Source organism: Mus pahari, chromosome 4, assembly GCF_900095145.1.
Source record: "Mus pahari chromosome 4, PAHARI_EIJ_v1.1, whole genome shotgun sequence".
Lineage (NCBI taxonomy): Eukaryota > Metazoa > Chordata > Mammalia > Rodentia > Muridae > Mus > Mus pahari.
The window spans coordinates 96,860,131-96,882,967 of record NC_034593.1 but is presented as its reverse complement, the minus strand read 5'-3'; the positions used below and the strand labels follow the sequence as shown (position 1 = coordinate 96,882,967).

Genomic DNA, 22,837 nt, shown 5'->3' with positions numbered 1-22,837 from the left:
CTCCCTCTCCCTCTCCCTCTCCCTCTGTCTCCCTCCCCTCCCTTCCTCTCTCTTTCTCAGCTCATCTTATCAGGTACCCTTGGATATCCTGGAACTCATTATGTAGTCCAGAGGGGTCTCAAACTTATGGCAATCCCCTTGCCTGTGCCTCTCAAATGCTGGGATTACAAGTGTGACTACCGTAGCTGGCTGCCTAGGCAGGGAGATGCATTGAAGGATGAGGAGCTGTGAGCATGCTTCAGGAGCCTCTGAAATTCTGTCACAAAAGTCAAGTCCAAAGGTTAAATAAACAGGCACACCTGCAGTTGTCATTTCCTTTGCTCACAGTGCAAGCTGCTGCAGTCTGCGAGTCTGATTCCTGACAAGGGGCAGGCTGTCCAGAGCTTAGCATCACAGCCTGCACGAGCTGCTCCCTGGCTTGGGACTTTGGTTAGTTTACTGAACTTTCTATGTTTCAATTTTCCGCCTTTATTAATAGCACCAGCAGCAGCAGCTCCTGCTTCTTGGGGTGGCAGTGAAGATTAAGTGTTAGCGAATGGGAAGGGCTCAGGATATCTCTGCCCTGTGGAAGCGTCATAGGGGTGGTCAGCTACTCATCTTTCATCCTTATGAAGGCATCAGGAAGAGTCAGCTCTCAGCTCCTTGGCCCAGCCTTTGGGGGCTTTTGCGCCACATCCCTTACTAAACCATCAGAGCTTGGATGCCTCTCCTTAGTTGGGAAAACCAAACACCTGAGAAGAAAAGCTTTCTGGATGCGTTTCAAAGGCCCCAAATAGGAACTTAACAGCAAGTAACCCCTGTGTGCTCAGACAGTGTTCATTCCTTGCCAAGTTCAAGTTCACCCACAGGTTCCTAGAGGTGGAGCCTGATAACAGCTGTGATTAGAAAGAAAAACACACTCGCCGTATCTCCCGAGACCCTGTTAAGCTGAGAGGCATCGATCGCAAGTGAGGCACAATGTCTGCCTGGGATCTCAGCACAGAGCTGTCCACACAGTGGACTCTGGTCTGCCCTGGCTTTTCCCAGACTGTGGGCAGAACAACTGTATCATGAGCACACATTCCCTGGCATAGGCCTCCCTGGCAGCTTCTAGCTATGTCAGGTGGCACAGGGTGGATTCTGGGGTTACCAGCAGGATTCATTTGCATTTTCCTGGCCCCTCGCCAGGTCTCTAGCTATGGCTCCCACATGGGACTTCTGTACCTTTTACCTTCTTAGAAGCCCCACCTCAGCCTGCCAGTCAACCCAATCATTGGAGGAAACTCATTCAACAAATAACGAAAAATCAACACTGCTTTGCAAAGAGAGGTAGCTCCCATTAGCTAAACCTCCAGTCTATGTAGAGTGTGGACTTTATATTTGAACAAAGATCAGTATGGCTGCCAGCCTAACTCGGCTAGTCACACCTGGACAGGGCAAGCAGGACATGATTTTGATTCCCATGTTAAAAAAAACAAAATAAATAAAAATAAAAAACACAACCCAAAACACAACCACAGCAGCTGGGTGTGACGCTGAAAGTCTGTGGCCTCAGTGCTGGGGACGCAGAGGCAGGCTGACCCTTGGGGTTAGCTAGCTGGCCAGTCAGACAAGCTGAATCAGCAAGCTCCAGGTAAGAGTGAGAAATCCTGTTTGGTAGACAAAGCAGAGGCCTGGCAGGACCAGTCAATGAGTAGAGGCGTTTGAGTGCATGTCTGATAGCTTGAGTTTACACCTCCGATCCCACAGGGTGTTTGAAGAGAATAAACTCCTGAGAGTTGTTCTCAGACTTCCATGAACACAGTAGTGCACACACCACACACACACCACACACACACACACACACACACACATACACACACACATACACACACACACATGCACACACACATACACACACACACATACACACACACATACACACATACAGACAGAGAGACAGAGAGCGACAGAGACAGAGAATAAACAAAGTGGAAAGCACCCGAGATACCCAGTTCTCTACATGCATATACTTGTGTGCGTCCCTGTATCAGCACACAACATTCAAGCACTACAAGAAGTACCAGGATAGTAAAGAAGACAGGAAGAATGGGGCGTGCTCCTTCCTCCTCTTTGATGTTTGAGACGTTGATGCTTGAACTCATGTAGCACAGGCTAGTCTCAAACTCACCATGTGCCCCAGGTTTTCCTTAAACTCACTGTGTAGCCAACAATGACCTTGAACGTCTGACCCTCCTGCCTCTACATCACAAGTGCTGGAACTACAGGCGGGCAACATCACATCTGAACTTCTGTTTAGCTTTAATGTTTTAGACTTTGTCTCAGATAGACCCATCCCATTCAGTACTTTCTGTGGCCGCCCCCTCCAATCTGTGCAGTGCCCCCATGGGGTCTGTCCATTCCGTTCAGGGTGAAGATTGTAATCAAGGCTATTTTCAATTCCCACAGGGCAGCAAACATCAGCTTGAAAGTACTTACGCCAAATATCAGCTAGGACATAAGGAGGGAAATAATCTCATTTCTTTGCTAGTCAAAACAGACATTTCTTTTTAAGTAAAAGATAAAGAGAGAGTTTCGGCGGACCATCTTCTACCTCCTAAGGTTTTCTCATAACTGATGAGGCCCTAGAAGGTTCTGAGCATGCAAGTTCTTTTACACTCCACAAAAGCTCTTGTCCTTACACTACTCCTCCAAACAATTAATTGATTGTTATCAAATGCTCCTTAATTGATGTAAGTGGGTGGTGGTGAACAGTTTTTTTTTTTTCACGGACATGGGGTTATTGAACATCTTCAGGTAAGGGTCTAAGAGAAGGCAATAGGTGTAGCTGATGTCAGATTCTCCGGTGTTCGATGGCCCAGCCACATCTGTGCGTGAACCTGGGCCTTTCCTCCACAGCCTCCCTCTCACCCACCCCGTCTTCTAGGGAAACCCTAGTTGATTCCATCATATCCAGAGGCTTCAGTCTAGGTCTTGCTAAGGCCCGTTGCTAGGTTGTTACTGGAATGAGGGCTTTGGCCTGCCTATCTTATTTTGTCTGTATAATATTACTTATCATCTACCATTATTTCAGAGATATAAACCTGCCCCAAAATCCACATTTTTGGGGTTTCTTATAAAATGGCAAGCCCCAGAATCTCTGCTTTGGTCTGCTTTCATGGAGCTAACTCTGTCTCCATATACCCGATCCACCGGTACCTGGTGTCTACCATCCAATGGCTGTGTAGGTGTTAGAACAGGGTAGATTTGGTCTGCATGATATTTACTTGTGATACACTTTAAAAAGTTAATTTAATTTTAAAAAGAAGGGAACTGAACTTACTAGGTTTTTCAATGTTTATTTTTAAATTTGAAATACAAAAATCTTACAGGTTCACGTGAAGTTTCCTTCATATTCAGTATTATTGTAGTAAAAACAGAGGGAAGAATTCTGGTAGGTTTTCTCATGTCCGTCACCATACTCTTTCACATCACCCTCCTGGTCCTGGTGATAACCTGAGCTACGTCCTCATGCCTAGTGTCACGAGGCCAGACCCTCTTACCTGCTGAGTGAGGCTGCAGTAATGGATAGGAAGTTTAACTCTTATAAGCTTCATTTTTCTCAGCTGCAGATTAAACCCAGCAGCAACTGGGCTGTACATTTTCGGTAATGGCTAGAAAGCCAGGCACCGTGGCACACAAACACAGTACCAGCCCGTGAAGGTGAAGGAGCAGGCGGTCAGGCCATCGTCAGCTACAGAGTGAGTTCAAGGACTGCCTGGGCTATATGAGACTCTGTCTTAAAAAGAAAAAGGAACCAAACAACAGCAAAAGAGACGAGTTAGAAGAGAAGAGGGGGAATAGCGTAAGGATGAGAGCCTTTGTGGAGTGTAAAAGAACTTGCATGCTCAGAACCTTCAAGGGCCTCGTCAGTTATGAGAGAACCCTAGGAGGTAGAAGATGGTCCACAGACACTCTCCATTTTTCTTTTACTTAAAAAGAAATGTCTGTTTTGATTAGCAAAGAAATGGTGACGCTTTCATTCATATTTGTCATCATACTTTGTCTCATTCACCCCTCCCAGTGTCCTCCCCTCCTCCACCCCGTTTGTGTTTTCCCCCATCCCAAATAGCAGCCCCTCCTGTTAACATCTATATTCTGTTACTCTCTCTTGTTTTCCATCCCTGTTCCTTCAGGCTCCTTCCTCTCTCACAGCCTCTTCTGCCAGGCCTATATTACTTATCATATAATTTTTAGTTTTATCTATTTTTTCCCACAAATTTCATAATTTTCTTCTTTTTTATAATTAACCAATCAGATTAATGTATCAATAAATTCTCAATTTATAAGGTGCCAACACAAGAATTTCAGAACCAATTGATAGTGATAAAAGCTTTATCCCAATTATTCTAACCTTATGATATCATAACTGCCCGTGGCTGGTTAGAGCCATGCTGGTTCACATCCGCTTCCATCTTGGCCTTCCTCCTTCTCCCCTGAGACGCTCTCTGTCTCTCAATTTTATTCTTCTATACAGTGGAATAAAATTCCACCTTGTATTCATACCACGTTCTCTGTATCTATTCATGTTGACCGACATCTAGGCTGGCTCCATAGGTTGGCTGCTTTGGGTAGTATAGCCCTCAGCATGGATGTGTATGGACGTGCATGGATGTGCATGGATGTGCATGGATGTGCATGGATGTGCATGGACGTGCATGGATGTGCATGGATGTGTATGGATGTGCATGGATGTGAATGGATGTGCATGGATGTGCATGGATGTGCATGGATGTGCATGGACGTGCATGGATGTGCATGGATGTGTATGGATGTGCATGGATGTGCATGGATGTGCATGGATGTGTATGGATGTACATGGATGTATATGGATGTACATGGATGTGCATGATGTGCATGGATGTGCATGTGTCTTCCTGGATGCTGACTTGGAATCCTCTGAGTATAGAGTGCTATAGCTGGGTCACAGGTAATTCCACATGCAGATTTCTGAGGAGCCTCTAAACAGAGTCCCTTCATGGTTGTGTTAGTTTGCATTCCCACCAGTTCTGTATACAAGTCCCTCTCTCCCTATCTCTTCTCCAGGACTTGTCATTTGTTTTATTTTTCTCCCATAAAGTGTGTGTGTGTGTGTGTGTGTGTGTGTGTGTGTGTGTGTGTGTGTGTAAACCTAAGTACAGTGTCTGTGGAGGCCATCAGTATTGGTTTTGGGAACTAATTTGAGCCCTACGCAAGAGCAGTCTGTACTCTTAACCTCTGAGCCACATCTCCAGCCCCATGGTTTGTTTTCCTGATGATAGTTCTGGCTAGGGTGAGAGGGAATCCCAGAACAGTTTTAATTTGCTTTTCCCTGATGCCAAGCATGTTAAACCACTTGTGTTGGCCGTTGTGTTTCTTCTGAGAACTAATTTACCAGCCCTTTTGTTGGATGACTTTTAAATTATTTAACTTTTAGACTTCCATTTATAGATTCAAGACATGAATTTCTTATCAGAGGTACAGCTGGCCATCTCTTCACGCTGCTGATCATTTCTGTTACCAATAGGAGCTGTGTTACTTACTCGCCTGTGGCTGTGATAAAATATCATGGCCAAGGGAAGCTTTCGAAGACTTTAGCTTGGTTTCCAGCTCCAGGGGGTTGGAGCCCATATGGCAGGAGCAGGAGCAGGGTCAGGGTCAGGGTCAGGGTCAGGGTCAGGGTCAGGGTCAGGGGCAGGGGCAGGGGCAGGGGCAGGGGCAGGAGCAGGGAGCTGGCCAATCACATTTTCATCTACATGAAGAAGCAGAGCAAGTAGACTGGATTGGGGTGAAACTACAGGTCCCCAAAGCCTGTCCCCTGTGATGTACTTGCTCCACCAATGCCTGCCAATCCATGGGCATGGGCACTGCACTCTTCTAGTAGCTTCTTAAATTTCCTCAGTGTATTGAAGGCTTCATTAAGGAGATCCTTTGCCTCCTTGGTTAAGTTTATTCATAGTTTATTTTTGCTTTTATTTGTGAAGCTACTGTGAATAGGATTCCCCCCACCCCCGATTTCTTTCTTGGCAAGTTCACTATTTGGCATATAAAAAAAGTTACTGTTTGTGTGTGTGTATGTGCGTGTGTGTGTGTGTGTGTGTGTGTGTGTGTGTGTGTGTGTGTATGTACACAGGTATACATTCAATATGTGTGTTTGGATGTGTGGGTCCTTGGATGGACATGAATGTGGAGGCCTGAGGTCCACCTTGGGTGCTGCCCCTTAGGAGCCATCCGCCGTGGTTTTTGAAACAGGATATCTCATTGGCATGAAACTCAATGATTAGGCTCGGCTGCTTGGCAAACAAGATCCAGGGATCTATCTTTCTCCATCTCCCCAGTGTTGAGATTACAAGCATGAGCTGCTGAGCTGCTGAGCCTCCTTGTGAGTGCTGGGAATTGAACTCATGTCCTCATGCTTGTGTGTAAGTGCTTTATTGACTGAGCTTTTCTCCAGTCCCCTGAGTGTTTGTCAGGTCTGAGATTGTAATGGAGTCTTCACAGCCTTTTAAGTAGGGATCCTGGAATCTGCAAATAGGAAAGATTTAACTTCTTTTCCTGTCCGTTTCCCTTTTATTTCTTTCTCTTGTGTTATTGTTCTAGCTAAGACTTTGAGTATTGTATTGAGCAAGGGTGGGGAGCAGGTATCTGACTTAGTCACTGTTCCATTGCTGTGAAGAGGAACCATAATGAAGACAACTCTTATAAAAGAGAAAACACTTAATTGACAGCTTACTTACAGGTTCAGAGGTGAAGTCTGTTATCATCATGGTGGAAGCTCTGCAGCAGGCATGGCATGGTGCTGAAACTTTTGAAATATATGTCCTGATCCTCAGGCAGAGAGGAGAGAGAAACTGGACCTGGCATGAGCTTTTGAAAATCTCTAAACCCATCCCCAGCCACACCCTTCCTCCAACAAGGCCATACCCACTCCTAAATCCTTCTGATCCTTCTCAAACAGTGCCACTGCCTGATGACTAAGCTTTCAAATATGTGAGTCTATGGGGGTATTCTTACTCAAACCACCAGAGCACACTGGTTCCTTTCCTGATTTTTTAGAGCAAGTGCTTTCAGTTCCTCCTCATTTAAAATAATACTGCCTATGTTCATCCTACATCACCTTTATTGTGTTGAGGTGTGTTCCTTATGTTCGAGTTTCTTCAGGGTTTTTTATAATGAAGGGATGTTGTACTTTGCCTGAGGCCTTCTCTGTATCTGCTGAGATCTGTGTAAGATTGTAACGTAGTCTTCGCCTACCTTTAAGTAGGGATCTCCTTTAAGCTTATTCATGTGCTGAACGATATGTATTACATATGTTGAACCACTCTTGCATCTCTGGAATGAAACCAACTTGACCACAGTGCATGACTTGCTTTATGTGTTCTTGAATTCAGATTGCAAGTGTTTTGTTGAGATTTTGTTTCCATGGTATTAAGGAAGTCAGCACTTGATACCTTTATCTTTGAATCTCATGTGACCCTATCAGTGGTCCTGTCTGTCTTCAGAAGAAAGTGAGGCATGGAGAGGTAAGGACATTTACCCAAAGTCATACTACATAGAGCTGACCCTGGATTCAAGGCACATGGCCACACATGGTTTTCCAGAAGCCACAATTTCCCTCCCAGTCACCTTGCAATTTGGGGAGGGGAGTTCCTTTGAATTTCCTCAATTAGACCAACGTATGCTCACTTCAGTGTGGATTCCATGTGGGTTGAGATGCCAGTCTGTTGTGTCCAGTGCAGACTCACAGGAGACATTTAAGAAATTGACCTCAGTTGGCCTCATCAGTGCCTATATCTGAGTGGAGAACAAAACCTTGTGCTGAGGAAGGGGTGCCCTTGGGTCCTGAGATGTTTCAGTCACTTCCACAAGTCCCCAGACACAAGCCTTCTAGACCAAGGTGATTTGTCCTTGTGTGGTGCCAGGCATCGAGTGCTCAACTCTTATCACGGTCATTCTTAAGAGCGTTTTCTAGATTGTGGCTTGCACCCACAGATAACCTCTCTTAGCACCCTGGGCTGTAGGGCAGTGTTCCAGCACGCACTTGAATGCTCTCAGATGGTTGCCAACTGTGTGAACAAATAAAAAAAGCAGATAGCACTAAGGGCTCTTTGACTCTTGGCTTCGTGGTCACCCTCCAGTGGGAGAGGTGGTTTCACCTAACACCTGTGGTCATTACCCTGGAAAGGTTGCCACTGGGTCAGGCTGGACCATTGGGGGACATAGAGCCACAATCTATCCTCCCTCCATAATGGGGCTAATGGCCTTGGAGTGTTGGACCCTGCAGATGGGACCCACTATACATACTGCAGTTGTCTCAAGGGTTGGCTGGAGGTTGAGACGAAAGAGCTAGAAGCAGAGTTGCTCTCGCAGTGGAGTGTGGAGATATTTGTTCAAGGCACTCGAGACAATGCCAGGCTCTTATTACAGGATTCTCTGAACCTCTGTCTCCTCATCTGCTGCATGTCACACAGGTGTCACCAGCTACTTTCTGATGCTTATCAGAGGCAATGGCAAGGCCATTCATTCAGTCACACACCTGCTTATTCAAACGTTCCCTGAGCACCTCTTGTACACCTTTCTCAGTGCTGAAGTATGGGTGGAGATACAGCCCAGATGCAGGGTCATCAACTGATACTGGGTCTCTGGGCCCTGGCCCATCAGAGCAGCACCCTAAGGGAAGAAATCTAGAAATAAGCTTCATCACTTAGCATTGATTGTGCCCCTTACTTTTGGCTTTGGGAGTAGAAGGTGCTGAATGGCAGCTGTGTGTACCTGTGGCCACCTCTCAGGGGCCTGAGAAGCAGCAGCCTCCTGGCAGTTTGAGGACACACCTGGTGGCTTCGTGATGTGCACGAAGGAGGGCATTGTCATGGTAGGGATCAGGCCTGACTCCTGTCCTTAAGTCTGTTTAAATACTCCTGTGCCTGGCCTCTTGGGGCCCACTTATAACCCCCCAAAAGACAGACGTGTGAAATTTCAGTTGACACTTCTTTCAGAATGGCTGATGTATCTGGATCCCCCACCTGGCCTCAGCTGCTGCATCCTGCCCCGTCCCCACTCTCCACCCTTGCCAGGCCTTCTTCTCCGTGCAGATGTTTGTCCTGTTAACAGCAGGCAGCTGCTACCATGTTCTCTTGTACATCATACTCCTGAACCTCCTGCCTTCCAATTTGCCCACCTTATCCTGGCCTCATCCTGATTTTTCAGTTCATAGGCCTGGTATATAATTGTCTCCACAGATACAGTTACAGATACAGGCTTCGGCGTCTTTCCTGTCTCAAATCTCTCTTAGGCCAGACAGCATGAATATCTGGCTTCTGACCTGGTCTCCAATAGGACACTCAACATATTTGCATGTGTGTTCTCCCTGTACCCCTGAGCGGGCCTTCTACATGCAGTCTCAGCCTCCCTTCCTCCTTAAGCTGCCACTGTCATCTTTCCTGTATCCCTTCATGTGGGGCATGCATCTGCCTTCCCTCTGTGTCCTCCCCAGTCCTTCCAGCTGTTCCAGTGAGCAGGGATTTGCCACTCACGTTCTCAGCATCATTTTCATCGAACACAGTGTCTCTAGGGATGCATGTGCCTTCTCCTTTAGACAGTGCTCTCTGAGGGAACTTGGTATATGTTTGGCCTGGGCTCTAACGTTGAACTTCCTCTGCCGGGGTGACAGATTATACAAGCATTCTTGGTCTCAGATGTCACTTTAAGACTAGACCAAGCCCTTTGTGGAAAAATTGGTCTGGGAGACCAAAATCAGGAACACCTTGGACATCAGGAAAGTCTGGCCTGGGGAGGGACAAAGAGAGGGGTGGTGTGTGGCCTGGTGGGAACAGGCTGCTCAGAGAGAGGAAGGTGGAGCATGGGGCGAGTTCCTGGTAGCAGCCCCACCTGTGTTAGCTCAGAGGTCCTGTCTAGAGGGGGATTTGGTGTAAAGGGGCCTGTGTTGACTTTTCCCAGCTTGAAGGCCTGTGTACCCTTCAACACTGAGGTCTTTAGAATGGTAGACTTTGTAGTTCTTATCAGTGTGGGTCTTGGGTAGTGGAGGTGCTATCGCACTATGTTTGTGAAGTGGTCTGAAGTTGGGGGTGCCTCTGAAGTCTGGGCATCCAGCCAGAAGGAGCCCCGCTCTATAAAGGCCGAGAGGATGGGTACTGGCTAGAGAGGCCATTTCCTGTGGTACAGAATGAGGCGCTTCATGCTGCTCCTCGCTGCTCTTGCCATCTCCCAGAGCCATGTGGTCACCAGGTGAATGTTGGACCCTGGGTGGGCATTGGGACTGTTGCTCTTCTGGTCCTCAGTTCCCTTGGGGAGACTCCAGGACGATTGCTCTCACTCGTGTCTTTACACACTGAGTGTGACCCTGAGGATTGGGAGCCAGGCAGGAAGCCTGGGGGATAGGAAAGCATAGTTTCTAGAAAGAAAAACAAAACTACTCAGCGTTTGGTCCCTGCTCTATCACCCTTAGCTTCTTCATCTGCTATGAAACTAGGGTCTTCACAATGCCCATCTTTTAGGGTTGTTATGAGACTGTACGAGGTAATATTTGTAAACTACTTCAAATAGTAATACTGTGGAATCTATATGCGCACTCATTAAACTAGATTTCCTGGTGTGAGAACTCCTTTAGAGAGGTCTGAAGGTTCTCTAAAAATAACTAGAGCGTCACCTCTCCTGCTGTGGGTTAGATGATTTGCACGTTGCAGCTGAGACCATTGTTCAGGGAGCGTCTCTGTGCTACCCAACACCATGTGGCTAGTACTGGAGGATCCTGGGCTCAGCCTGGCTGGACTTGGCCTCTTGCTGACCCCGCCCCCATCTCAGGTGCTCATAGGTGTGCTCTGTCAAGGCCTGAGCACAGAGAAGACTGCATACCTTCTTGGATTGGATCCTTGACAAGAGGCTGAGTATCCTTGCCAGTGAGGGCTCTCTGACAATGAATTTTTCTCAAGTCCAAGGTGTGATGGCAGCTAGATAAGAGACAGAGCCGCAGATGAGGATCCTGGGGTGAATTCCAGGCAAGGCTGGCCTCTTGACATGAGGTAGCAGCTGCATTCTGATTATAGCTGGCTTTCCTCTGGAAGAAGAGGTTCCTGAAGCCGCTACATGACACCTATACCTCTGTAATCTCCAGTTGTCTTTTCAACTAGCTCTTAGAGAGGACGACGTGATTGCTTGAAGTTTTAGGGACTGTGAGATGCACAAAGTTCTACTTTAATCTATAGGGAGAGAAAAATGGTTAAATGGTCAAGTACAGAATAAAAGCGTTGGAACAGAGGATTAGCCCTATTGTATAAGAAGAAATTGAAGATAAAGGCATTAAATCCCCCAAAGTGAAGATCCCAGGGCTCTGGCAGCCTCCCGCTGGATGTGCAGAGGGCTTGGAGAATCTCCTGGTGGAAGCTCAGGGCACCGTGGCAGATTTCAGGTTGCCAAGGAACATGGCAGAGCCAGGTCGAGAACTGATTTTTTTTTTTTCCTGCAGTTTTCTCTCTTGATCTTTTCTCCCCCAGTTGAATTGCCTTTATTATCCCAAACCTAAGCTGGGCCAAGAGGTCCGGTTTGGTGTCCTGCTCATGCTGAGGAAGTCCTGAAGAATTTCCAGCCACTTTAGTGAACACACTACTCAGAGAAGAGAAAAGCGATTGGCAAAAGGTGGTATCACTGCCGGAAGCAGGTGCCACTGTGTAGGAGACATCACTATCTCTGCATAGAGAGGTCCTTCTCACTGTGCGACCTCTGTGCTTTGGACAGTGTCTGGCACACAGTAAGGTCACAGGGAGGATTTGGTGACCAAGTAAGTGATGTTGTTCTTAGTATTTTTCAAACAAGGAGTAACAAAGCTTATCACTTAAGGTGTCATAAGACAAATGTTGCGAGTCTCTGCCACACTGAAAAAGAAAAGTAACAAGAAATACTAGGGCATTGTATTTAATGACACTAGACCTGTAAAGCAACATAGAATCAATTATTTTACTTTGGCTTATGATTTTTATTTTATTTTATTTTATTTTTTGGATTTTTGAGACAGGGTTTCTCTGTATAGCTCTGGCTGTCCTGGAACTCATTTTTGTAGACCAGGCTGGCCTCCAACTCAGAAATCTGCCTGCTTCTGTCTCCCAAGTGCTGGGATTAAAGGCAGGTGCCACCACGCCCGGCTTGGCTTATGATTTTTAAAGTTGGAAAGTCACTGGCAATGCCAGTGGATTGCTGGCCAGAGGCTGAGCTGGGAGCGAGTGTGGAGATGGTTCATGGAGCCCAGTCTTCCTTATTGTAATCTCACCCCCCCCCCCACCTCCTCAGGATCCCTCTGCACAAAGGGAAGTCTCTGAGGAACACCCTGAAGGAGCAAGGACTGCTGGAGGACTTTCTGAGCAGACACCAGTATGAGTTCAGTGAGAAGAACTCCCACATCGGGGTGGTGGCCAGTGAGCCTCTGATCAACTATCTAGATGTGAGTGTCTCAGCAGACCCTCTCAGGCACGGATGCTAATGTTCCCAGGCCCATGCCTTGCCAGAGCATTCCTTCTTCCAGGGATGGTGGAGCCTGTGGGGGCATGGAGGCCACCTCCTTGCCATCAGTAGCTCTATCACGGGTCAGCAGAACCAGCAAAGGCAGCCCTCTGGTCTTCAGGGCTCCAAACGCCTTGCTGGATGGGTCTGAGTTCAGATGACCTTCATCACAAGGCGTGCTTCCCTGGATCAGGGGGAACAAGTCTTAGTGTGTGGTCATCAGATCTGGAGATGGCAGGTGCCCGGTCTTCAGCTTCTAAGGCATGTGTTCTACTTTTCTCTTCTTCCCACCCAGGCAAGAATACCACTGTGTCCCTTTCCTTCCTGGAGCCTGCCCCCTACCTGTCACTCATGGCACCGAACAACTGGTGCTTTTATGCCTGTGCTCTCATTTCTACATCTAGGTCACAGTCCTGCCCCAGCCTCAAGGGAGCTGGAAGCGGCAGGTAGAGTGAAAGCTTGGATGGGCTCCTGGGACTCTGCTCTCAGCAGATGCCCTAGGTCTATGGCTAGCTTCTTCCTGCCTTGGCAGGGTAACCTGGTCTCTTCCCCAGGCTCGAGGTGTGCTTCTGAGCTGATTCCAGTACTGCTGTATGGCCTGGGGAGGGGGTGCAGAAGACTCTGGGATGAAGAGTCCTCCCTGTGGAGTGGGCACCACTTTCTCCACTCTCCTTGATGCTCCTCTTCCCAGGTCTCTGAGTAGAAACACAGGACTCACTCACAGGCATCTGTGCCCAGCATCAACTCCTCCCCAGTGTTCCCCACCCCCTGACTACACCTCTGACCCAGAGCTGTCTGTTCTTAGAGCGAGTACTTCGGAACGATCTACATTGGGACACCACCCCAGGAGTTCACCGTGGTGTTTGACACAGGCTCTTCAGAACTCTGGGTGCCCTCTGTCTACTGCAGCAGCAAAGCCTGCCGTGAGTGACTTCCCACTCTGTCCAGTCCTCTGTCTCTTCCTTTTCTGTCTCACAGTGAGGAAATGGAGGTCCAGAGAGAAGGGTCTTGGCTAAAGCTACTGAGGTAACAGAAAATGGGCTTGGAAAAAACACACTTGGGGTTTCTTCTCTTTGTGTTTGGAATTACAAGGGCAGGGGGTTGGGAGTGGGGATTGAGTTCCTTGACTAAACTGCGGGACCAGGTTGCAGAGAGACCAGATTATGTATTTTCCACAGAGAGCATGGCGGATCCACAGCTGTGCTCTTATAAGGCCTAGCGAGGCTTTCTACCCTGCTTGAGAATGTTGAAGGCAACAGGACACCGAGGAGCCACTAATTTGGGTCTTTGTTGCAGGAAACCACCACCGCTTTGACCCATCTAAGTCCTTCACCTTCCAGAACCTGAGCAAGCCCCTGTTTGTCCAGTATGGTACTGGCAGAATGGAGGGCTTCCTGGCCTATGACACTGTCACAGTAAGTGAGGTGGCAGCGGCCTGGGCTTCCCTGACGTTTCTCTGCAGTCACCTCTCCCCCAAGACCCTCCAGTGTCAATGGGTTCTGCATCTGGTGGGAATGAGAATCCCTTGGGTCCTGTCCACTGGGTAGCTTCTGAGAGGGGTTCCCACTGGTACCAACTTGTGTGATTCCTCCCTTCATTGCTGTGACTGCTCTCAGAGCTCCACTCAAATGCTTCCCCAGTTCCTGGTGTTCATGTTTCCATCTTGGCCAGACTTCTGGATGTGGGTCACTCACTCCACACACATTCTGTATATGGTCCCGTCATCTGTACTAACCTTTCCTTCGACCTGTTTTACCCCAGTCTTTGTTTCTCTGCAGAATGTTACTCTATCAACGAGGTCTCTCCAGCATCCTATAAAACCACACTCTGCCTATGGCTTTGCCCGGATTTGTTTTTCTTCTGAGGGCTCATGGCTCCTGACACGTTCTTGTTCTATATCATTGCTTTTTAAAATCCATGATTGGCCTTTCCTGTTAGGTTAAAGGTTCCCCAAGGCATGGGCTTTTTTTTTTTTTTCCCATTGCTATAGCTGTAAAGCCTTACACACGGCACATCAGAGCTCCTCAATAATAGTTTGTTGGCTGAAAGAAAGAGTATTGAGTTATTCCTTAGTACTTAGCCATTGGTCATTCATTCACACCGTGAATGCTTGCTCTAAGGAAGATATAGTGCAGGACAAATGGAGAGAGGACCCCCTTGTCAAATGCTTTCTAGAGAAAGGCACTCAGGTGGCCTTGTGAGAGCAAGGTCTACACAAAAGATAAGTCAGATGACTTTGAAGGTGCCGAGTACAGCATGAAGAAAACATAACTAGAATGTATGGAAGAACGCTTTGGTGGACCTGGTTGCCTGTGGCAAGCTGGAACCCACACGATATACTTCAGGAAGCCAGGCCAGAGATGATCTGGGGTCAGCACTGCAGAAGAGCTGATTGCAAAAATCCTGGGACAGGGAGGGGCTACGGCAGTTGAGAAAGGAGACAGAGGCCAGCATTGGGGGTGGGGGTGGGGATAAGCTCAGGGGCGAGAATGAGAAAAGTTGTGAGAGGCAGAACCAGAAGCAATGATTCTGTTCCATGTCTACTAAGATGCAGGAGGCAGTCGTAGCCTGTGTGGCAGGTTTGATATCAGGTTTTAAAGTTCACAGTTGCTGCCCTGTGTGGAGACTAATTAATTTTATGGGATGGAGCAGAGGCTGGAGACCTGCTTCAGCTCTCTGTGTGTGGCTCAGAGCACACATCTACCCTCTGGGGAAATAGGCAAAAGAAGAACAATTTTCTTTAGCATGGTAAATAACTCTTCAGTAAACAGATATTCAGTGAATGCACAATTGTTGTTCAGCTATTTGGCTTAGGCACTGATTGGAGATTCAGGCATTATTATTCTGTCTATCAGATAAGGGCCTGGGGCCTGGAGAGGAGCTTATTCAAGCCCAGTCAGCAAGTGACTGAATGGGAACCCACATGGCACCTGCTTTATGCATGGCAATGCCATGGGAGGACCATGGGAGAAGACCCCGACTCGAAGGTGCAGCTGTTTCTGCAGGCAGCCTTAGAGCCATCATCAGCCAGCCCGCTTCCTTTGGGCTTGTGCCTGACAGGAGACCTGTGTCTGCACCCACACTGTCCCCTCTTCCCCGGCCAGGCTCAGCAGAGCAGTTCTTCAAAAGCAAGCAGAGAACATGGAGGACCCAGCCCACTCCAGCCTCTTAAGTTAAAACTAACCCCGTGTATCTAGCAAAGTGAAGGCAGGACAGCGAGGGCTGGCATTCTGACACTGGCCTGTGATCCCAGACTGGCTGCCCCTATCCCCGGGATTCTTTCTCTCTGGCTGCAGAAGCTCGCAGGGGGAAATCATCACAACAGTTTCTTTATTCCTCTTCCCAGGTATCTGATATTGTAGTGTCCCATCAGACTGTGGGCCTGAGTACCCAGGAGCCGGGCGACATCTTCACCTACTCTCCGTTCGATGGCATCCTGGGCCTGGCCTACCCTACTTTTGCCTCCAAGTACTCAGTACCCATATTTGACAACATGATGAACAGGCACCTGGTGGCCCAAGACCTGTTCTCCGTTTACATGAGCAGGTAGGGGCTGCACACACCGAGGGTCTGACTGATATCCGGTAAGCACTGCTGGCTAAGGTGAGTGTCTGCCCCTTGGAGACACTGCTTGCTAAGGTACAGCCAACTCTCCGAACTATCGCCATCCTGGTTTCCGGGCACCTCCAACCTTCTGTCCAAAGACCTTACAGGAATCATTCATGCAACTAGAGTTTACTGGGTCAAAGATGAGATGATTTTCATTCTACACCTCCATCCCCCACAAAAAGCTAAGCCTTACTGGGGATGTGTTAGAGGGCTTGCACGTGCGTGCTGGGTCCCAGGTTCAATCTCTGGCACTACAAATAACAACAGAAACAAAGCCTGTTTCCATCTCTAGATAAGGGCTTTTAGTCTGTTCTTCCAAAGAGACAGGGTATCCAGAATCATTTGCCAGTGTCTTTGATATCCTCAATCCCAAAGCATCCAGGGTTCTCCTTCCGAGAGAGAGAGAGAGAGAGAGAGAGAGAGAGAGAGAGAGAGAGAGAGAGAGAGAGATCCCAGGGAGCCTGCTACAGTGTTGCTACTTTATTTTTCTGCTCCTTGTGATGGCCTAGCTCCTCTCAGACTTGGGGTAGGTGGCTACACAAGGAGAAAGAGACCACTCTCAGGATAGGAAGCTGAAAAGAGGGGACCCCCATGGACAGAGTAAGGTACATTTCATTCATGCATGCATTTAGATATTCATTCATTCATTCATTCATTCATTCATTCATTCATTCATTCATTCATGTACTCCATGCATATTTACCGGGCCTTTATGTGCAGAGGTTAGGCCAGGACATGGGTATACACATAACCAAACAAGACAAGCTAGAAGATATATTTTTAGCAAGGGAAAGAGACAGCACACAGCTCTTCACATTGTAATCAAGCAGCTGTGAGTAGGGTGTCCCAGCAAAGAACGGGGCATATGGGTGCCTTAAAGCATTGGATGTCCACTCTGACATGTACATGCATGCCTGTGTGTACCTGTGTGAAGATGCACACAGGACAAGGCAGGACATGATTCATTGATGGTGAGTGAGAATTATCAAGGTGAGGGGGCAGACAGCCAGTGCGTTTTAGGCAGCAGGTTCTATGCTCTAGAACCTGGAGGTAGGAAGGGCTCACGTTCTGGGTGTGGGTGTGGGGATGGAACAGTGTGGTTAGATGAGGCAGTGCATGAGTGTGTCCCAGTAAGCATTAAGCATGCAACCATATCCCCGAGGGAGCAGAAGGGATCTGGCTCTGGGAGGCAGCTTTAATTCAAAGTTGGGGCCTTGTGGAAGACCTTCCGGGGTGGAGGTTCAAGGGGCTGCCGGGAGGGTCTGAGGATAGCATGTCAGAACCTGGTGGTCCCCTGACCTGTGTGGTGTGTCGCTCCCTCCCCTATGGCAGTGCTGACTCAGGGCTGCGAGGCTGAGAGGAGCAGGAAAGCCCATTGAGTCTCAGTGAAGCCTGCCAGAGGGAGAGGCTGCTGAGGTCGACTGGTAGGGTTGGGAGGAGGCAATGAAAGGCCTCTAGGTCCTCGCCTATCTGCCTGGGGGATGGGACTGGGCGCTCCTCCCCAGCCCGGTGTCTGCTACTACAGAGAGGCCTTCCCTTCCAGGAATGAGCAGGGGAGCATGCTCACACTGGGGGCCGTCGATCGCTCCTACTTCATAGGCTCACTGCACTGGGTGCCTGTGACCGTACAGGGATATTGGCAGTTCACAGTGGACAGGTAGGTGAGCGGGAACCTCACATGGACCCCTGCTAGAGGCTAACTCTTGGTGTGTGGATGGGGGGTGCTCAGTAGCTTTAGATTATTTGTTGATTCTGACAGCTAGCTGGGATGCCAGCATCATTTGCAAGGGGTTATGCTATACATGCAACCTTGCACTGACTGCCTCTTTCCCGGAGGCGCTGTGCTGAGCCGTTCTATGGCTGTCTCATTGGTTGCCCCTGAACCAATTGGTGGCCACCTGTAGAAGGTGGGTGCCAGTATTGCCCTCAGAGTGTAGGTTATAGACTCTTGATTTGGGCCTCATGACCATTGTCCGAGGAAGCCAATTCATAGATTACTCATGAGAAGCCCAAGTATATACAAATGGTGGGAGACTTATCTGAGTCAGGTATTGCATAAACGGCAGAGAAAACTTGAAACTGGATCTTTAGACAACGAGTGAGTCTTCAGTCCACCCACGGAATGGCGTGCAAGCAGATTGTTCTGTTGTCATTGGGATCCTTGCAATTTGAGCTGTTCTCAATTCAGCCACCAATTGAGAGGAAAGAGTTCAGTCTTTGATCTTGGGAAGTTTTGGCGGTTCTAAAAAGAGGCTCAAAAGAGGTATTTGGACCTCCCTTCTTCCTTGAGGATCCTGACATGGATAGGAAGGACCTAGGGGGAGAAGGCTGGTTATAGGTTGGTACCCTGAAGACCTTCTGTTTAATCTTCCAGGATCACAATCAATGGTGAAGTGGTGGCTTGTCAAGGTGGCTGCCCTGCCGTTCTGGACACAGGCACTGCCTTGCTGACGGGGCCTGATAGAGACATCCTCAATATTCAGCAAGCCGTTGGAGCTGTGCAGGGCCATTATGACCAGGTAAGGTCAGGCCCTCCCCTTACTTCCAGAAACTCCCTGAATCAAGAGCCCCTTTCTACACAGAAGAAATGTTGAAGGAGGATGTTGGGTGAGCCCATTTGTTAAAAGTGGCCAATGCTTTCCTTTCAGCGTTGGTCTGCCCTTGCTGTGAGAGCTTTATGCTTCCTTTGCATGGTGGCTATCATCTGTTTCCTGGTCCTGAGAGCCTATGCCTTTTGTGGCTCACTAACCTTTGCTGCACCTTCTTGTTCTACTCAGTCCTCCGCTACCACCAGTCTACCTTTCTCCCTTTTCCTGAAATACTTGTACACTTTGGCTAGTCCTATAAGGAAGACACTGTCCCTGTGTTGCTGAAAGCTGATACCTCCAGAGGGACTACGTTTTATGACCCGGCCCCATCTGGACAGCCTCTGTTTCCCTCTGAGAAGAGTCACACAGTGTGGAGGAAGGAGTTCTGTATCATCAGTGCCTCTTTTAATAAGTGACATTCTTCTTTCTTCTCTCAGTTTGACATCGACTGCTGGAAGCTGGACATCATGCCCACCATTGTCTTTGAGATCCATGGTAGGCAGTTCCCACTGCCACCCTCTGCCTATACCAACCAGGTATGCACTTCCAGAGATGCTCTGGGTCTATCTAGCATCCCTTCCCCTGGGACTTTGATGAAAACTAATGGCGTGGGCCAGACCAAGAATACCAGGCCTCTTGAATGGGTGATAGTATTTATCATTGAGTTTCTTTGTGCGGCCACTATAGAGTCTTGCTGAAAGAAACAGAAAACAGGAAGGACAGAGCACCAAGGGCTTGGAGGAAGGATATAAATTGGATCCAAACTACCCATCAGGGCCTCTATCCACTGTTCAAGCTTCCAAGCCCTGGTGGCTTAGAATTCCATCTAGGGTTTCCTTAGTTCTTTTTGGCTGTTGTGGGCCTGCTGGTCTCAATGTGGCCTGATCCTGAGTACCCTAAACTAATGACAATTAGGGTGCTAGATGCTGAGAGTCTGAGGGTAAGGGGTTGGAAATGTGGGGTACAGTACATGGGGCCAGGACTCAGAGCCACAGGGCCTCACCAAATCACCGAACATTAAGTTAATTTAATTTTCTTAAGATCTATTTATTTATTTAAGCCTTTAATCCCAGTACGTGGGAGTCAGGGGCAAGAGGATTTCTGGGAGTTTGAGGCTAGCCTGATCTACATAGTGAGCTCCAGGACAGCCAGGGCTACATAGAAAAACACTGTCTCAAAAAACAGAACAAAATTTTAACTTTTTCTTTTATCTGAGTATGTTGTCCACATGCATGTCTACATAGTATGTGAGCCTAGTGCCCACAGGGGTCAGAATAGGATGTCAGATCCCTTGGAACTAGAGTCACCAATGGCTGTGAGCCATCATGTGGGTGCTGGAAACTGAAACTGGGTCCTCTGGAAAAACAAGTGCCTGATAACTCCTAAGCTCTCTCTCAGGTTCATTGTTTTTCATTTTAATTATTTTTTAGCATGTATGTGTGTGTGTGTGTGTGTGTGTGTGTGTGTGTGTGTGTGTGTGTGTGTGTAGAGGGTATATACATGTGAATGCAATTGCCTGCAGAGGCCAGAAGAGGGCATAAGATCCCCTGGAGCTGGGCTTACAGAAAGTTTTGAGTCACCCAATGTAGGTACTGGGGACTCTGGTCCTCTGCAAGAAGCAGGTTCTGGTAATTGCTGAGCAATCTCTTCAGCCCCTACTTTCTTCATCTGTTGAGTGTGATGATCTCATTCTCTTTGCTTGCCTGGGAAGGTGACTTCAGGATGCAATGAGACAACAGAGTAACTGAGTAATGGGGTAGAAAACCCTTGCCTTTGAATCCAACCTCATTGCACTCTTGCTTCTTCCAGATCCAGGGCTTCTGCTCCAGCGGCTTCAAGCAGGGCTCCCAGATGTGGATCCTTGGGAGTGTTTTCATTCGGGAGTTCTATAGTGTGTTTGACAGAGCCAACAATCGTGTTGGGCTGGCCAAGGCTATCTGATTATACAACTACACACACACACACACACAAACACAAAATATATCAAGTGGAACGTTCCCAATAAACACTGCATTTCTTGAAAGACTTTTTTTCTCTCTTGTTTTGAAGGGCACTGGAGCTCTTCACCAATATGAGGTTGGGCCGTGGCTTCCATGTGGACAGAGCTGTGGCCTCATGAACTGGGGAGGGATGGGAATATGGTTGGTGGGTAGAAACTTTCATAAAGGGGATGCCTATTTTGAACTGTGATGGAGGAGACTATGTCTGTGTTGCCCACCTGTCTTTCCACTCTAGAACTTTCTAGGAAATGGTATCTGAGGAGTAGAGATATGGCGTCACGGCCGAATAGAGAGCACTCAGCCCATGGAGAGGATGTCTCCAGCTTCACAAAGAGTAGGATTTCGTTGTTCTTGCAGACATGGATCGGAGATGCAAAATGCCTTGGAAGGGTCCAGGGTCATACATTGCTGTTTATCTTGGGTGGTTAGGAACCCAGACATCGTCTCGTTCTTTCTTAGGGCCACAGTTGACCATCCATGCTCAGGCACACTCATGGGTCTGCCTTGAGGCTGGTAGTTCAGATCAGGTGCCAGCAGCCAAATTCCCATCAAGGACTGGGCGTTAAGTAGATGGAGGGCCTCCGCCTTCAGCCTTGCACAGTCTTCCTGAAAGAGCCTCTCTGGAGAGCCAGACCTCACAATGAGAGCAAGGGATTGAAGGTAGATTTGCTTGTTCTGTTTTTTCCCTCAGTCACCTTGGGGCACAGGCAGATAGGCTTCCAGGGGAGATCTCCAGAGCTTGGGGTCTGTGCTGACTCCCTAGGAAGTACTTTCCTGGGCTTGCACTTTCCGCTCCCTTTTCTCGTTTTCTTTGCATGCATGAGTATGTATGTGTGCAGGAGCACATGTGGAAGTCAGGACAGCCTTGAGCATCATCCTTGGGAACACTGTCTTTTGAGGCAGGATTTCTCACTGCCTTGGAGCTCACCAACTAGGCTAGCCTGGCTGACTGAGGACCCTCGGGGATTCTCCTGTCTTTGACTCAGTGCTGGGCTTACAGGTTTGTACCAATATGCCCAGCATCTTTAAATGGGTTCTGGGGCCCACACTCAGGTCCTCATGCTTACAAAGCAAGTGCCTTATTGGCTGCACCATCTCCTAAGTCCAGGCACTGCCTTCATTTGATGGGCTTTTCCCTAGGACGATATGAGAGCTCAGACTCTGGTTATCATCAGTCTTCTATAGTCTCAGTGTTGTCACATAATGACAGGGAACGATTAGACTTGGTTGTACTTATGAAGTCGACTCACTTCCTCCTGGAAGACGCACTTTGTCTTGACCACTGGCTGGTCCTGCAGATGGGGAGGAGCTATAAGATAGGCCGTGTCTCAGGGGCTGGGAGCCCCTGGCTCGGCAGTGATACTTCAGAGGAGATTAAAGAGGGCAGTGGCGGTCATTGTGGAATGTTATTACTGACTGGTCCATCTAGAGGCATCTCTTGGGTCTTTCTCAGAGTTATCAAGATGAGGGACCAGGACAATGGGGGTCTGTAGAGGGGTAGGTGTGGCCTCTAACAGGGAAGGCACACAACTGGGCTATGGGAATGAGGAATGGCTCCAGCTATATCCCCAGGCAGCTGAGAGTCTGGGGTGGCTTGGGGCAGAGGTCATGAGACTATAAGGGGTTTCAGGACAGGGGGTGGTGCCTGCAGAGGTCAGGCCCTGGTCTCTGAGCCTCAGGGAGCCGGGAAAGTAGTCATTTTTTTTAAGAAGGAGAAAGTAAATCTCACTTTTCATAGACCAATACTGTCTATGTGTGAAGCGTGAGACAGAATTGGGCCACGTTCATTACTTTCAGCCTTTGCATAGATTTTTTTTAAAAAAGCAAAAGAGTTATTGGATAAGCTTATAAAAATCTTGTTATGTGCCTTAAAGGTTTACATTTGACAATTGTATTTTAAACACTCAAGCCTTACTTGGAGACCAAGGAGAAAGTCTAAATGTGGTGACATAAACGCAGGGCTTGGGTAGGACAGCATCACCCCATAGTGTTCATCTAGCCCTGGCAGTATTCCCTGTTATGAGCGTCAGTGAGGATACAGTAAGCCTGGCGTAGCATCCTCATCCTGGGCTTCACTGGTTTTGAGCTGCATCGTGAGCTGCGGCCTTGGTTCTTCTGCTGACTCAGGCCAAT

The 22,837-nt window shown here is 48.2% G+C and overlaps 2 protein-coding genes across 2 annotated transcripts in view; one reads left to right on the top strand and one right to left on the bottom strand.

Moving 5' to 3' along the window:
• The window catches only part of LOC110320855, a 6,556-nt gene extending 2,936 nt beyond the window's left edge, over positions 1-3,620 (bottom strand). Inside the window, exons 1-2 of the mRNA XM_021196957.1 lie at positions 3,522-3,620; positions 2,327-2,469 (exon numbers count right to left, since the gene is read on the bottom strand). Of these exons, the coding sequence (XP_021052616.1) occupies positions 2,327-2,469; positions 3,522-3,620 (242 nt within the window). The remainder of the gene's footprint in view (positions 1-2,326; positions 2,470-3,521) is intronic.
• Positions 3,621-10,160: 6,540 nt separating this feature from the next.
• On the top strand, positions 10,161-20,725 carry LOC110320931 (chymosin-like). The gene is made up of 9 exons (XM_021196998.1): positions 10,161-10,242; positions 12,298-12,448; positions 13,313-13,430; positions 13,804-13,922; positions 15,854-16,053; positions 17,660-17,773; positions 18,491-18,635; positions 19,142-19,240; positions 20,514-20,725. The coding sequence occupies exons 1-9, from the start codon at positions 10,181-10,183 to the stop codon at positions 20,643-20,645; spliced, it is 1,140 nt and encodes a 379-aa protein (XP_021052657.1). The 5' UTR covers positions 10,161-10,180; the 3' UTR covers positions 20,646-20,725.
• The last annotated feature ends 2,112 nt before the right edge of the window (positions 20,726-22,837 follow it).